Source organism: Mesoplodon bidens, assembly GCF_964165515.1.
Source record: "Mesoplodon bidens genome assembly, chromosome: 2".
Taxonomy (NCBI): Eukaryota; Metazoa; Chordata; class Mammalia; order Artiodactyla; family Ziphiidae; genus Mesoplodon; species Mesoplodon bidens.
In genome coordinates this window covers 74,846,148-74,860,160 of record NC_138177.1, presented here as the reverse complement: position 1 = coordinate 74,860,160, position 14,013 = coordinate 74,846,148, and the positions used below count along the sequence as shown (strand labels likewise).

The 14,013-nt window shown below is 41.8% G+C and overlaps 1 protein-coding gene across 1 annotated transcript; it reads left to right on the top strand.

Annotated features, from left to right (window-relative positions):
• Positions 1–1,584: 1,584 nt before the first annotated feature.
• Positions 1,585–13,461, top strand: LELP1 (late cornified envelope like proline rich 1; the record flags this gene model as incomplete). Its single annotated transcript, XM_081258258.1, has 4 exons — positions 1,585–1,666; positions 2,602–2,771; positions 10,626–10,726; positions 13,112–13,461. The coding sequence occupies 4 exons, from the start codon at positions 1,585–1,587 to the stop codon at positions 13,455–13,457; spliced, it is 699 nt and encodes a 232-aa protein (XP_081114384.1). The 3' UTR covers positions 13,458–13,461.
• Between the last annotated feature and the right edge of the window lie 552 nt (positions 13,462–14,013).

Here is a 14,013-nt window from a genome sequence, read left to right as displayed (position 1 = left end):
CAGGAATTGACAAGAACTATCTTAAATCATCTGAAAATCCCCCCAGATTTTCCTGACTTTGCAGTCCCACATTTAGTGAAGGAAACTAGTCCTCAGTCTTTTATTCCATGCCCAGAGATTGAACCTGCAGGGGGCACTCACAGCACACAGAGGATTTTTCTCTTCATCTCTCCATTAAAACATCTGTCCCAGTGAGACCCAAGTTATCCCCCCTTGCAGGGAGCTGGGAAGGCGATAGAGCCACGGGAGCACACAGGAAAGAGAAGTTGGTTTGAGGGCCTTAGGAAGAGCCCTGAGGAGAATTCAGGTCACAGTGGAGGGAGCTGGGGGCTTCCCTCAAGAGAATTACTCCCACCTACCCACTATTTCACAGCCCACATGCCTTCCAATTCTACCCAATCCCATGTCCTCCCATTACTCCTGAAGAAGGCCTCACCAGGCCAGGGATTTCTGTGTGTATTGGGGGGTTGGGGGGAGGTTCAGGGCAAGGGAGACACCAGCTGCAGGGAAGAGACGATTGAGACTTAAGGCTGGAGCCTGATATGTGAGCATCTCTACGTGGACCCCTCAACCAGATGGGGGTTTGTCCTGGACCAATCTGAATGGTCTAGGATATCCAGCGCATAAGGCCCTATGGTGCCTACCTCCTGGGGTCTCTGGGACTGATACAGCTATATTGATCTTGGAAGCTGACCTTTAGAGACAGATCTCTTCATTACAATCTCCACCCACGTGAAGCTGGATCCTTCTCCTCTGACAGAGAGTTCACTTCAGTCTTAACTCCCCTGCTAGATTTTGTCTTGTATGTCCTTTCGTTTATTCTCCAAACATTCATTGAGTGTCTATTATATACCAGCCATGAGCCAGCAGTAAAATGAAAAGAATAACAAGACAGCCCTTCCATGAAGCAGGGCATTGTGTGAGTCAGGAGACAGAAATATACACAGCCATTATCTCCCAGCAGAACAGGTGAGGACCTCAAGCTGTTGGGAGTGCACTGGGGAAGTCACTATACTCTCATGACTATAGTGGGGAGTGGGGGAGGACAGGGAGGTCTGCATGGAAGGTAAGGTTTTCAAGATGAGTCCAGAGGTGACAAAAATAAATATTAACCAGACAAGAAGGGGGAGGACATTCCAGTTTGAGAGAAGAGCAATGGCAAAACTATCGAAATAATGTAACTGCATCTCTTCACCGACAATAAGCATTGTTTATTGAGTGACTAAGACTTGTTGGGCCTTGCACTAGGGGTACGGATATAAAAATAAGTGGTTCCTGAACTCTGGACTAGCCCATCATTTGAGGGGAATTGGGAAATAAATAATTACAAAATACAGAGGGAATTCCCTGGCAGTCCAGTGGTTAGGACTCCACACTTCCACTGCCAAGTGGAAGGTTCAATCCCTGGTCACATAACTAAGATCCCACAAGCCATGCAGCACAGCAAAAAAATAAATGAATAAATAACTACAAAATAGAGGGATAAAATCTTATCATGAGCTTGGCTCAGGCAACTAACAGCCTGGGAGGGTCAGGTAAATCACACTCTGTGAGTTCAAGGTTGGAGGAACGTAGAGGGAGGAGATGACTGGAAGAGAAAAAGCACAAAGTCAGAAAGGTCCAGCACATTTGGGGAACCACAAGCAGTTTAGCTCCAGAATCTATGGTAAGTATAAAAGACTGAGCTGAAAGAATCTTGCAGACCCAACTAACAATCTGGGACCTCATCTTAAATTCAGTTGTAAAATTAGACTTCGGTTTTATAAAATTCACTGTGACAGTGCTGTAGAATATGAATTCAAGGTGGGCACTCTGGGAGACCTGTGACAATGACAACCTCAGTGAAGGCAACAGCAGTGACTGTGAGGGTGATAGGGGACTGACTCAAGAGAGGTATTCACTGGGGCTCCCAAACACTGGCCTGGGTCAGTAGCCTGTGGTTTTGGAAATAGAACTGGCAGATCCCAGTGGCACATTTTGTGTAAGGTTGAGTGGGAGGCAAGAGGCTGGCATGACCCCAAGTTTCTGGCTTAGAGATCTTGGTGAATAGGGATGCTATTCACAGAGTTGGAGCACACAGGAGGAGCATGTTAGAAAAGAGGCAGAAAGTGATGAATTCTGATTTTATGACAGCAGTTGGAAGCACCAGAGTACATCCAATGGATGTTAACATTTGGACCTGGAGAAGAGGGAAGACCGAGGCTTTGGAATTCTTTGAGGTAGCGGTGGTAGTTATAGCAATGGTGGGAAATGAGATCAACAGCAAATATGTAAAGTGAAAGGAGCCAGGTGACATTGAAAGGATTCAGCAGAGGAAGAACAGATTGTGGAAGAGGGTAGAAGAGGCCAGAGAAATGGGACACCATCCAGGTAATAGAGGAACCCAAGGGGAGAGGGGTAAAAAAGACGACAACAGTATCAAATGCTGCAGTAAAGACAAATTGGATAAATACCGAACCGTGTCCATGAGGACATCATGGAACTTCCCTCACCTAATTCATAATGAACAAGCAAATCTACATAAACATCAGGAGAAAATCACCAATCATAATTGATGCACAGTGAAAGGGGAGGATTGTGAGTGTTTCACATGGGCCACAGAGGAAGAGCTGGATATCCAGGCTGTGGAAAATCCTATACAAGAGGGCTACCTGCAGGTAAAATCCCATCAGAGAGAATCTGGAGAACTGCCCAATGCCCAGGCGCTGAAGGAGCAGGTTGCAGATATGTTTGCCAATATTGAAGGATGCTGCAATCAAAACCCCAACAAGGTGAGGGGCAGAAGGGGCTGAAGAACATATTCAAGTTTCCCACTACAGAAAAGGTCAGCTTTAACCACCTGCCAAACCCAGAGAGCCCCTATGTCAGTGCAGAACAGTATCAGTCAGGTAAGAACCTTCCTGTCCCTCCTCTCTTCTCCCTTTGCAAGCCCTCCCCCCAAAACCAGAGGCTGTCAGGTGAGTGAGGAAGAGGAGACACTCCAAATAGCACATAGAGAAGATGCTCTCCTTTCTGGTCCCAAGTGGGAAACAGAAGGAAATATAATCTTCCAGGAAATACACCTTCTGATTATTGAAATAAGATTGTTTATGAAAACAGGAACCAGAGAACTCCTTATTTTTTTAAACATCTTCATTGGAGTATAATTGCTTTACATTGTTGTGTTAGTTGCTGCTGTACAACAAAGTGAATCAGCTATATGTATACATATATCAACATATCCCCTCCCTGTTGTGTCTCCCTCCCACCCTCCCTATCCCACCCCTCTAGGTGATCACAAAGCACTGAGCTGATCTCCCTGTGCTATGTGGCTGCTTCCCACTAGCAACCTATTTTACACTTGGTTGCGTTTATATGTCAGTGCTACACCCTCACTTCATCCCAGCTTACCCTTCCCCTTCCCGTGTCTTCAAGTCCATTCTCTACACCTGCGTCTTTATTCCTGTCCTGCCCCTACGTTCTTCAGAGCCTTTTTTTCTTTTTTTATATTCCATATATATATATGTTAGCATACGGTATTTGTTTTTCTCTTTCTGACTTACTTCACTCTGTATGACAGTCTCTAGGTCCATCCACCTCACTACAAATAGCTCAATTACATTTCTTTTTCTGGCTGAGTAATATTCCATTGTATATATGTCTCACATCTTCTTTATCCATTCATTGCTTAATGGACACTTAGGTTGCTTCCATGTCCTGACTATTGTAAATAGTGCTGCAATGAACATTGTGGTACATGACCCTTTTTGAATTATGGTTTTGTCAGGGCATATGCCCAGCAGTGGGATTGCTGGGTTGTATGGTAGTTCTATTTTTTGTTTTTTAAGGAACCTCCATACTGTTCTCCATAGTGGCTGTATCAATTAACATTCCCACCAACAATGCAAGAGGGTTCCCTTTTCTCCACACCCTCTCCAGCATTTATTGTTGGTAGATTTTTGATGATGGCCATCCTGACCCGTGTGAGGTGATACCTTATTGTAGTTTTGTTTTGCATTTCTGTAATGATTAGTGATGTTAAGCATCCTTTCATGTGTTTGCTGGCAATCTGTATATCTTCTTTGGAGAAATGTCTATTTAGGTCTTGTGCCCATTTTTGGATTGGGTTGTTTGGTTTTTTTTTTTTTTTTTTGATATTGACCAGCATGAGCTGCTTGTATATTTTGGAGATTAATTTAATCCTTTGTCCATTGCTTCATTTGCAAATATTTCCCCCATTCTGAGGGTTGCCTTTTCATCTTGCTTATGGTCTCCCTTGCTGTGCAAAAGCTTTTAAGTTTCATTAGGTCCCATTTCTTTATTTTTGGTTTTTTTTTCCCTTACTCTAGGAGGTGGGTCAAATAGGACCTTGCTGTGATTTATGTCATAGAGTGTCTGCCTATGTTTCCCTCTAAGAGTTTTTTGGGACTGGCCTTACATTTAGGTCTTAATTCATTTTGAATTTATTTTTGTGTATGGTGTTAGGGAGTGTTCTAATTTCATTTTTTTACATATAGCTGTTCACTTTGCCCAGCACCAATTATTGAAGAGACTGTCTTTTCTCCATTGGATATTCTTGCCTCCTTTATCAAAGATAAGGTGACCGTGTGTGCGTGGGTTTATCTCTGGGCTTTCTATCCTGGAACAGGATTGTTCCAGGATAGAAATTGATAGATCAATTGTTCCATTGATCTATATTTCTGTTTTTGTGCCAGCACCATACGGTCTTGATTACTGTAGCTTTGTAGTATAGTCTGAGGACAGGGAGACTGATTCCTCCAGATCCGTTTTTCTTTCTCAAGATTGCTTTGGCTATTCGGGGTCTTTTGTGTTTCCATAAAAAATGTGCAATTTTTTGTTCTACTTCTGTGAAAAGTGCCATTAGTAGTTTGATAGATATTGCATCGAATCTGTAGATCGCTTTGGGTAATAGGGTCATTTTCACAATATTGATTCTTCCAATCCAAGAACCTGGTATTTCTCTCTATCTGTTGGTGTCATCTTTGATTATTTTCATCAATGTTTTATCATTTTCAGAGTACAGGTCTTTTGTCTCCTTAGGTAGGTTTATTCCTAGGTATTTTATTCTTTTTGTTGCAGTGGTAAATGGGAATGTGTCCTTAATTTCTCTTTCAGGTTTTTCAGCATTAGTGTATAGGAATGCAGGAGATTTCTGTGCATTAATTTTGTATCCTGCTACTTTACCAAATTCATTGATTAGCTCTAGTAGTTTTCTGGTAGCATCTTTAGGATTCTCTATGTATACTACCATGTCATCTGCAAACAGTGACAGTTTTACTTCTTCTTTTCTGATTTGGATTCCTTTTATTTCTTTTTCTTCTCTGATTGCTCTGGCTAAAACTTCCAAAACTATGTACAATAATAGTGCTGAGAGTAGGCAACCTTGTCTTGTTCCTTATCTCAGTGGAAATGGTTTCAGTTTTTCACCATTGAGAAAGATGTTGGCTGTGGGTTTGTCATATATGGCGTTTATTATGTTGAGGTAAGTTCCATCTGTGCCCACTTTCTGGGGAGTCTTTATCATAAATCACTGTTGAATTTTGTCAAAAGCTTTTTCTACATCTATTGAGATGATCATATGGTTTTTCTCCTTCAGTCTGTTAATATGGTTTCTCACATTGATTGATTTGCGTGTATTGAAGAATCCTTGCACTCCTGGGATAAACTCCACTTGATCATGGTGTATGATTCTTTTAATGTGCTGTGGGATTCTGTTTGGTAGTATTTTGTTGAGGATTTTTGCATGTTCATCAGTGATATTGGTCTATAGTTTTCTTTTTTTGTGACATATTTGTCTGGTTTTGGTGTCAGGGTGATGGTGGCCTCGTAGAATGAGTTTGGGAGTGTCCCTTCCTCTGCTATGTTTTGGAAGAGTTTGAGAAAGATAGGTGTTAGCTCTTCTCTAAATATTTGATAGAATTCGACTGTGAGGCCATCTGGTCCTGGGCTTTTGTTTGTTGGAAGACTTTTAGTCACAGTTTCAATTTCAGTGCTTGTGTTTGGTCTGTTTATATTTCCTATTTCTTCCTAGCTCAGTCTCAGAAGGCTGTGCTTTTCTAAGAATGTGTCCATTTCTTCCAGGTTGTCCATTTTATTGTCATATAGTTGCTTGTTGTAATTTCTCATGATCCTTTGTATTTCTGCAGTGTCAGTTGTTACTTCTCCTTTTTCATTTCTAATTCTGTTGATCTAGGTCTTCTCCCTTTTTTTATTGATGAGTGTGGCTAATGGTTTATCAATTTTGTTTATCTTCTCAAAGAACCAGCTTTTAGTTTTACTGATCTTTGCTATTGTTTCCTTCGTTTCTTTTTCATTTATTTCTGATCTGATCTTTATGATTTCTTTCCTTCTGCTAACTTCAGCGTTTTTTTGTTCTTCTTTCTCTAATTGCTTTTGGTGTAAGTTTAGGTTGTTATTTAAGGTTTTTCTTGTTTCTTGAGGTAGGAGTGTGTTGCTATAGACTTCCCTCTTAGAACTGCTATTGCTTCATCCCATACATTTTGGACCGTCCTGTTTTCATTGTTATTTGTTTCTAGGTATTTTTTGATTTCCTCTTTGATTTCTTCAGTGATCTCTTGGTTATTTAGTAGTGTATTGTTTAGCCTCCATGTGTTTGTATATTTTACAGGGTTTTTTTTCCTGTAATTGATATCTAGTCTCATAGTGTTGTGGTCAGAATAGATATTTGTATGATTTTAATTTTCTTAAATTTACCAAGGCTTGATTTGGGACCCAAGATATGATCTATCCTGGAGAATGTTCCATGAGCACTTGAGTAAAATGTGTATTCTGTTGTTTTTGGATTGAATGTCCTATAAATATCAATTAAGTCCATCTTGTTTAATGTGTCATTTAAAGCTTGTGTTTTCTTATTTATTTTCATTTTGGTTATTCTGCCCATTGGTGAAAGTGCGTTGTTAAAATCCCCTACTATTATTGTGTTTGTGTCGAATCCCCTTTTAAGGTTGTTAGCATTAGCCTTATGTATTGAGGTGTTCCTAAGTTGGGTGCATAAATATTTACAATTTTTATATCTTCTTCTTGGAAGAACTCCTTATTGTCTAAGCAGGATCCTAAAAGTCACTGACATCTGCTAGAGATTACATCCCAAGAGGAAGAAAAAAGCCAGCTCCACAGAGAGTGTTTGAAGAGGCACCAATGGAAGGAATAGAGTTCTTTTCTGACTTTATCCTATGAGTCCTGCTTATTCAACAAGAATCACACAGAGAGACAGAAAAAGACAGGGAAAAAAAAAGACTTCATCTAAAAAGCAGAGAAGGGGATTGCGAGTGAGGTTAAAATTTCTGACATGTAGAATTCCCTGGCCTGGTAAAATATACAGAACTACAGGGCCTGCAGTTTCACAAGGAGAGACCACTGAATGGTTCACTGACTTTTTGGGCCTTAGTGAATGCTTAAAATACTATCTTTTTTCAATAACATTTATATCAATTCTCCTTACTCAAAAATGAAATCATCCATTAACAGCTAGTATTGAAATATCTAATCTTCCTGGATTAGACCACCAGGAACTTTGGCTGGAAGGCACACAAAAATGATATGGAGAAGTGGGATTTCAGGGCCAATATCAGGAGATAAGAGAGATAGGTCAAAGACAGGCAGAGAGAGATCCTACAAGCCAAGAGAAGACAAAGCCAGGAAAGCAATGAAAAATAATAACTCATATGTATAGTGAACATTTATTGGGGGCTGTTCAAACATAGAATCTTATTCAGTCTTCACAACAACCTACAAGTACAGTGAGGCGGGCGGATGGATGGAAGTGTAGGCTTTGTACTTAGAAAAATCCCTGGCATCTTATAAGCACTCAATATAAATTACATATTATCTTAAGGTGGGTGCTATTATTATCACATTTTACTCTTGAAGGAATTGAAACTTAGAAAGTTTAAGTCAGGTACTAGGGGTCATTTGGTAAGTAAACGATAAAGGCAGGACTTGAACCCGGGGATCTGACTCTAGAGTCCTCACTCTCAACCTGAGAGCCTTGACACCCACTCCTCTCCCCTTCCAGTCTCTCTCCTTCTGAGACCCAGCCACTCAAGCAGCCTGTTCTGTGTTTCATCTCAGTCGTGCCTTGCTGCCAGCTAGCTGCCAACCAAATCCTAAGCCAAACATAAGTGGATAGCCATTACTAAATGAAACCCTTTAAAGAAGGGTTTTTAAGATGCTGTCCTGTTGACAGTCCAATGAGTGATAGACTTTCACTTAGTGTGAATTTCTTAAGCAAGAAATAGGAGAGGGGAGAAAGGGGAGAGAGGAAGATGACAATAGCCAGACAACGGCCAGTAGAAATCACTACATCCTTTGACACCACTGTCACAAATGACTAACTTCTCCATAACCAGATTGCTAACTTCGGTCCAGAGCAGAACAGTAGGTGGAGCTGGGACTCCTGAAATGAGTGTAAGAACTGCTTTTCAACAGCTTTGAAGAGATAGTGCTCTTAAATAAAATGACAGAAGGAAGAAAATGAGAGGATTGGGCTGCACCAAGACAATGGATATAACACCAATTATCCCAGGGACAGGGGGTTCAGTTCTGGTTACCGTCACGTTTCATTTAGGTTCATTTGGGTTTTATGACATTCTTTATCCACTGTGAATAACAAATAAACCCTGCATTGGGATACCCCATCCTCCCCATTACCTTTTCTCTTCTCTCCCCCAGTCCTCTCTCTCTGGACCAGCTCACTCTCATCCACTCATAAACATGTGTTGGGCTGAAGTGAACTCAGGATCTCAGGTCTGCCCAGCAGCACAAGGATCCATCTTTCCAATAACCATTCAACATGCTTCACTGAAAACACAAAATTCTCAGACTCAAACTCATCTTCTTCAAACACAACCTGTTCTGTTTCCTCAGTGCCCATGAACAATAGCACCTGGGAGTCCTCTGAGTTCTTAATTTTCTTCTTAACTTTCCACTAACCAGACCCCATAAATTTGCCTCTCTGGTGACGTTTCTTTCATTGGTACCCTCTTTCTCCCACCACCACTGCCTTCTTCAGACATGGATATTTTTATAATTTCTTTGAACAGCTTAGTTCAACTTACACTCCACAACTCCATACTCCAAACCATCCTGCACTTTTTTTTAACATCTTTATTGGAGTATAATTGCTTTACAATGGTGTGTTAGTTTCTGCTTTATAACAAAGTGAATCAGTTATACATATATATATATATATATATATATATATATATATATATATATATTCCCATATCTCTTCCCTCTTGCGTCTCCCTCCCTCCCACCCTCCCTATTTCACCCGTCTAGGTGGTCACAAACCACCGAGCTGATCTCCCTGTGCTATGCAGCTGCTTCCCACTAGCTATCTATTTTATAGTTAGTAGTGTATTTATGTCCATGCCACTCTCTCACTTTGTCACAGCTCTTACAACACCTTAGACATGATCATATCACAATTTTAACCAAAAGTCACTCATGATTCCTCAGTGAATGACTGCCAAGATGAATGTCTTGGACCAGAGTTCAAGGCACCATGTGTCTCTGAGACCAAATTGACTTTCCACTCCTATTACCACCCCAGACACACCCCTATTGAAACCACAAAGACCCACTGGCTAGGCCTTTGAAAAAACAAGGAAGGAACTTTCACAGAGGCAGACCTTTCTACTCTAAGACAGGATCTGAGGTTAGCCCAACAGGTCAGGACTGGTCAGGAGCATCAAACTCAATTTCTTAAGAATAGGCAGCATCTACCTTAGATATCAAGGGGTGGCCACACCCTGATTGAAAAAAACAATCACAGAATCCAACAAACAGTGAATTTTAGGCAGAGACATTGAGGAAAAAAAGCTAAGATGATCCTTGGATTTGAGCCAGGGAGTGTGGAGTGGTAAAAAGAGGTTTCAGAATTTCATGTTAAAAACATAGTGGGGTGACATCCCTGGTGGCACAGTGGTTAAGAATCCGCCTGCCAACGCAGGGAACATGGGTTCGAGCCCGGTCCAGGGAGATCCCACATGTCACGGAGCAAATAAGCTTGTGTGCCACAACAGTAGCTGCGGAGCCTGTGTGCCTAGAGCTCATGCCCTGCAACAAGAGAAGCCACTGAAATGAGAAACCCGCGCACTGTTACAAACAGTAACCCCCGCTCACCGCAACTAGAGAAAACCTGCACATAGCAACGAAGGCCCAACACAGCCAAAAATTAATTAATTAATTGATTAATTTTAAAAAAATATAGTGGGGACAGGAGCGTCAAAATGGCTGTGATCAATCAGGGGAGCTCTCCTAGAAAGGTGAAAAACGGGCAAGTTCAAAGGAGTTAAAATTTGGGAGACTGGGTGAGGGAATAGAGATCAGGTGTAAACAGAGCTTTTCTGCTCCTAGCAACAATGAGTCTCCCTATCCTTAGAGTTTACTTCCCTTCATGGTAGCCTGATTTCACCAGCATGAATTTTGAGGGCCCTGGGAGAGGACAGCACAGCAAAGGAGGTATTAATCATAGCCTATTCTCCTATTCAAGGGCTTCAGTTGAGATGGGAGCTCTGGAGTCACACAACAATCGCGACTTGATGATGCAGTGATGAGGTCACAAGTGGGGCTCCCCCTTCCCCCCACTCTGTCTTCCTCAGAGCTGGGCAGAAGAACCAGAGAGGAAAATCCACCTTCCCAGGCACAGCCATAACATCATCCTCACTCAACTACTTGTCAAGTTCAATACCAACTCAAAGGGGTGAGTTGCATGTGGACAACTGGAAATGCCCCCTCTTTTACCTCTCATTTCTGGGGGTGACCCACAGTATCCCAGGCATTGAGCAGTGTTGAAATAATGCCTATATTTTGGTGAAAGTTTCCTCTCATTTTCAGTAGCAGGATCTAGCTACACCTCATTTGAAAGAGTGATTCTTAACCATTTTGGAGTTCAATGTAATGATCTGTCTCTCCAGAGAGCCATACTGATTTTAAAACAAAATTAGATTTTAAAATTTTATTTTTATATTGCTAAAGGAAATCAAAGATGTGCCAATTAGATCCAACTTGCAAGTATTGTCAGAGACAGAAAAGTCCTGTCCATATCCAGAAGTCAAACAGTCTATAGAGGAAGACCTAGCTCAGAGCAAAATTCAACAGAGGGGAAAAGGATTTACTCCCTAAAATCATATTTTGTGGCTCCAACATTCATATTTTCAGAGAAACTAGAATTTCCCAGTTTATCTCCTCTTCTCTTAACTTCTTCCCTTACCCTAATCACCAGGGGGAAGAGTTCCTAGAGTGGTCCATGGGAGTCCAGCCATGGTAGGAATTCAACTCTTTTCCATGCTCAGTCCTCAAGTGACAAAAGCAGTTCTCAAGGTTTTGAGGGCTTAGGCAAGACATAGAATTGGAAGAAGTGTCATAGGCCCCTAAGCCCACTAATATATCCTCCCATTCCATCTCCAGAGGGATAGGGAGGTGCCCTTACAAGAGTTCTTTAAAAGTGTTGTCGTGCCATGGATGAATTTAGAAGTCCAATCAAGCTTAGGGACTCTTCAGAATAATGTTTTAAAATGAATGAAATAAAATACATGGGGTTACAGAAGATACCAATTATATTGATAAATATATGGTTAAATGTGGTTGGGTTGGGGGGTTGGGCCTAAGGACACTAAGGTTAAGAACTCCTGCTAGGGGCTATGGAATGGAGACAAGAATAAGTGAAAAGAAAGCATAGCAATGGTGGAGAGATCAAGAAATGTTGTCATCAATGCACTTCAAGGACAAGAGGACAGCCCTTAGATTAGAATTTATTCTAGAGCCTGAACACATCCCAGGAAAGGCTTTCTTAAGAACAAGAATGGGCAGGGCAGGAGGTGTGTGTGAGAAGGCTGTACTGGTCCTCTCCCACCTTGCAATGTGGTCTCCCACACATAACCTGTCACGTATTTCTTTGCAGGGCTCAGAAAATCAAGAAGGAATGTCTAGTGATGATAAAAACAAACCTAGTTTCTAGATTTTTTGATGATGGCCATTCTGACTGGTGTGAGATGATATCTCATTGTAGTTTTGATTTGCATTTCTCTAATGATTAATGATGTTGAGCATTCTTTCATGTGTTTGTTAGCAGTCTGTATATCTTCTTTGGAGAAATGCCTATTTAAGTCTTCTGCCCATTTTTGGATTGGGTTGTTTGTTTTTTGGCTATTGAGCTGCTTATAAACTTTGGAGATTAATCCTTTGTCAGTTGCTTCATTTGCAAATATTTTCTCCCATTCTGAGGGTTGCCTTTTGGTCTTGTTTATGGTGGAGAGGGTGTGGAGAAAATGGAACACTCTTGCACTGCTGGTGGGAATGTGAATTGGTACAGCCACTATGGAGAACAGTATGGACGTTCCTTTAAAAACTACAAATAGAACTACCATATGACCCAGCAATCCCACTACTGGGCATATACCCTGAGAAAACCATAATTCAAAAAGAGTCATGTACCAAAATGTTCATTGCAGCTCTATTTACAATAGCCCGGAGATGGAAACAACCTAAGTGTCCATCATCCAATGAATGGATAAAGAAGATGTGGCACATATATATAATGGAATATTACTCAGCCATAAAAAGAAACGAAATTGAGCTATTTGTAATGAGGTGGATAGACCTAGAGTCTGTCATACAGAGTGAAGTAAGTCAGAAAGAGAAAGACAAATACCGTATGCTAACACATATATACGGAATTTTAAAAAAAAAATGTCATGAAGAACCTAGGGGTAAAATGGGAATAAAGACACAGACCTACTTGAGAATGGACTTGAGGATATGGGGAGGGGGAAGGGTAAGCTGTGACAAAGGGAGAGAGAGGCATGGACATATATACACTACCAAACGTAAGGTAGATAGCTAGTGGAAAGCAGCCGCATAGCACAGGGAGATCAGCTCGGTGCTTTGTGACCACCTGGAGGGGTAGGATAGGGAGGGTGGGAGGGAGGGAGATGAAAGAGGGAAGGGATATGGGAACAGATGTATATGTATAACTGATTCACTTTGTTATAAAGGAGAAACTAGTACACCATTGTGAAGCAATTATACTCCAATAAAGTTGTAAAAGAATAAATAAATAAAATAAAATAAAACAAAAAAAACTTAGTGAACCCAAGAATGAGCCCAAGCAATGTGATCCCAGGTGTGAGACTAAATGCCAGCCCAGATGTTTAAAGAAGCTGCTGCAACGGTGCTCTGAAAAGTGCCCACAGGAAAAGTGCCCAACACCACCGAAGTGTCCCCTGTGTCCCTCATGCCCCTCACTGTGCCCTCCACCATGCCCCTGCCCAGCTCCTTGCCCTCCCAAGCCATGTTCCAAGCCCTGTCCTCCTAAATGCCCACCACCCTGCCCACCCCCAGAGCGAGGCACCAAGGGCACTACCCAGGCCACTACATCCACCATCTCCACCATATTCACCACTATGGGGCTGAGAGCTGAAGCCATGAACTGACAAGTAAATGTGTTCCTCTGCTGTGCAAGACTTTCTTCTCCTTGTTTCTTGGTAGTTTTTGGTTTGTTTCTTGTTTTCCAGCATTATACCACCAAGAAGCAACACCCTGAGGTTGAGGGTAGGACCCTGGCCCTCCACACTCAACAACCTTGGAAGATGGCCAGGTCTCTAACCCCACCTGCTGCATAGAGGGACGTGGCATCTTCTGAGAGGTGCACCCAGGGAATGCACTCCTGCTAGAGCACAGCCTGAGAGAGTGATAAACATGGCTATTGAAGTGGCTAACCCCAGGAAACCAATGAGCACAAGGGGGGAAGAGTGTGTGAGTGGAAACAGGAATGACGCTGGGGAAAGTTCCACAAAGACTCAGGGAAAGAATTCTACCCTTGGCTATTAGTCCTTTTGCATAATGCTTGTGCTGACCACTCTGAAATCAGGCTTCATGGGTTTAAACTCTAGCTCTGCTCCCCAAAGTTTTGTGACCTTAAGCCAGTTGGTTACCTTCTCTGAGCCCTAGTTTCCTTCTCTCTGTAAAAGGAATGAGGGTACTAATAGT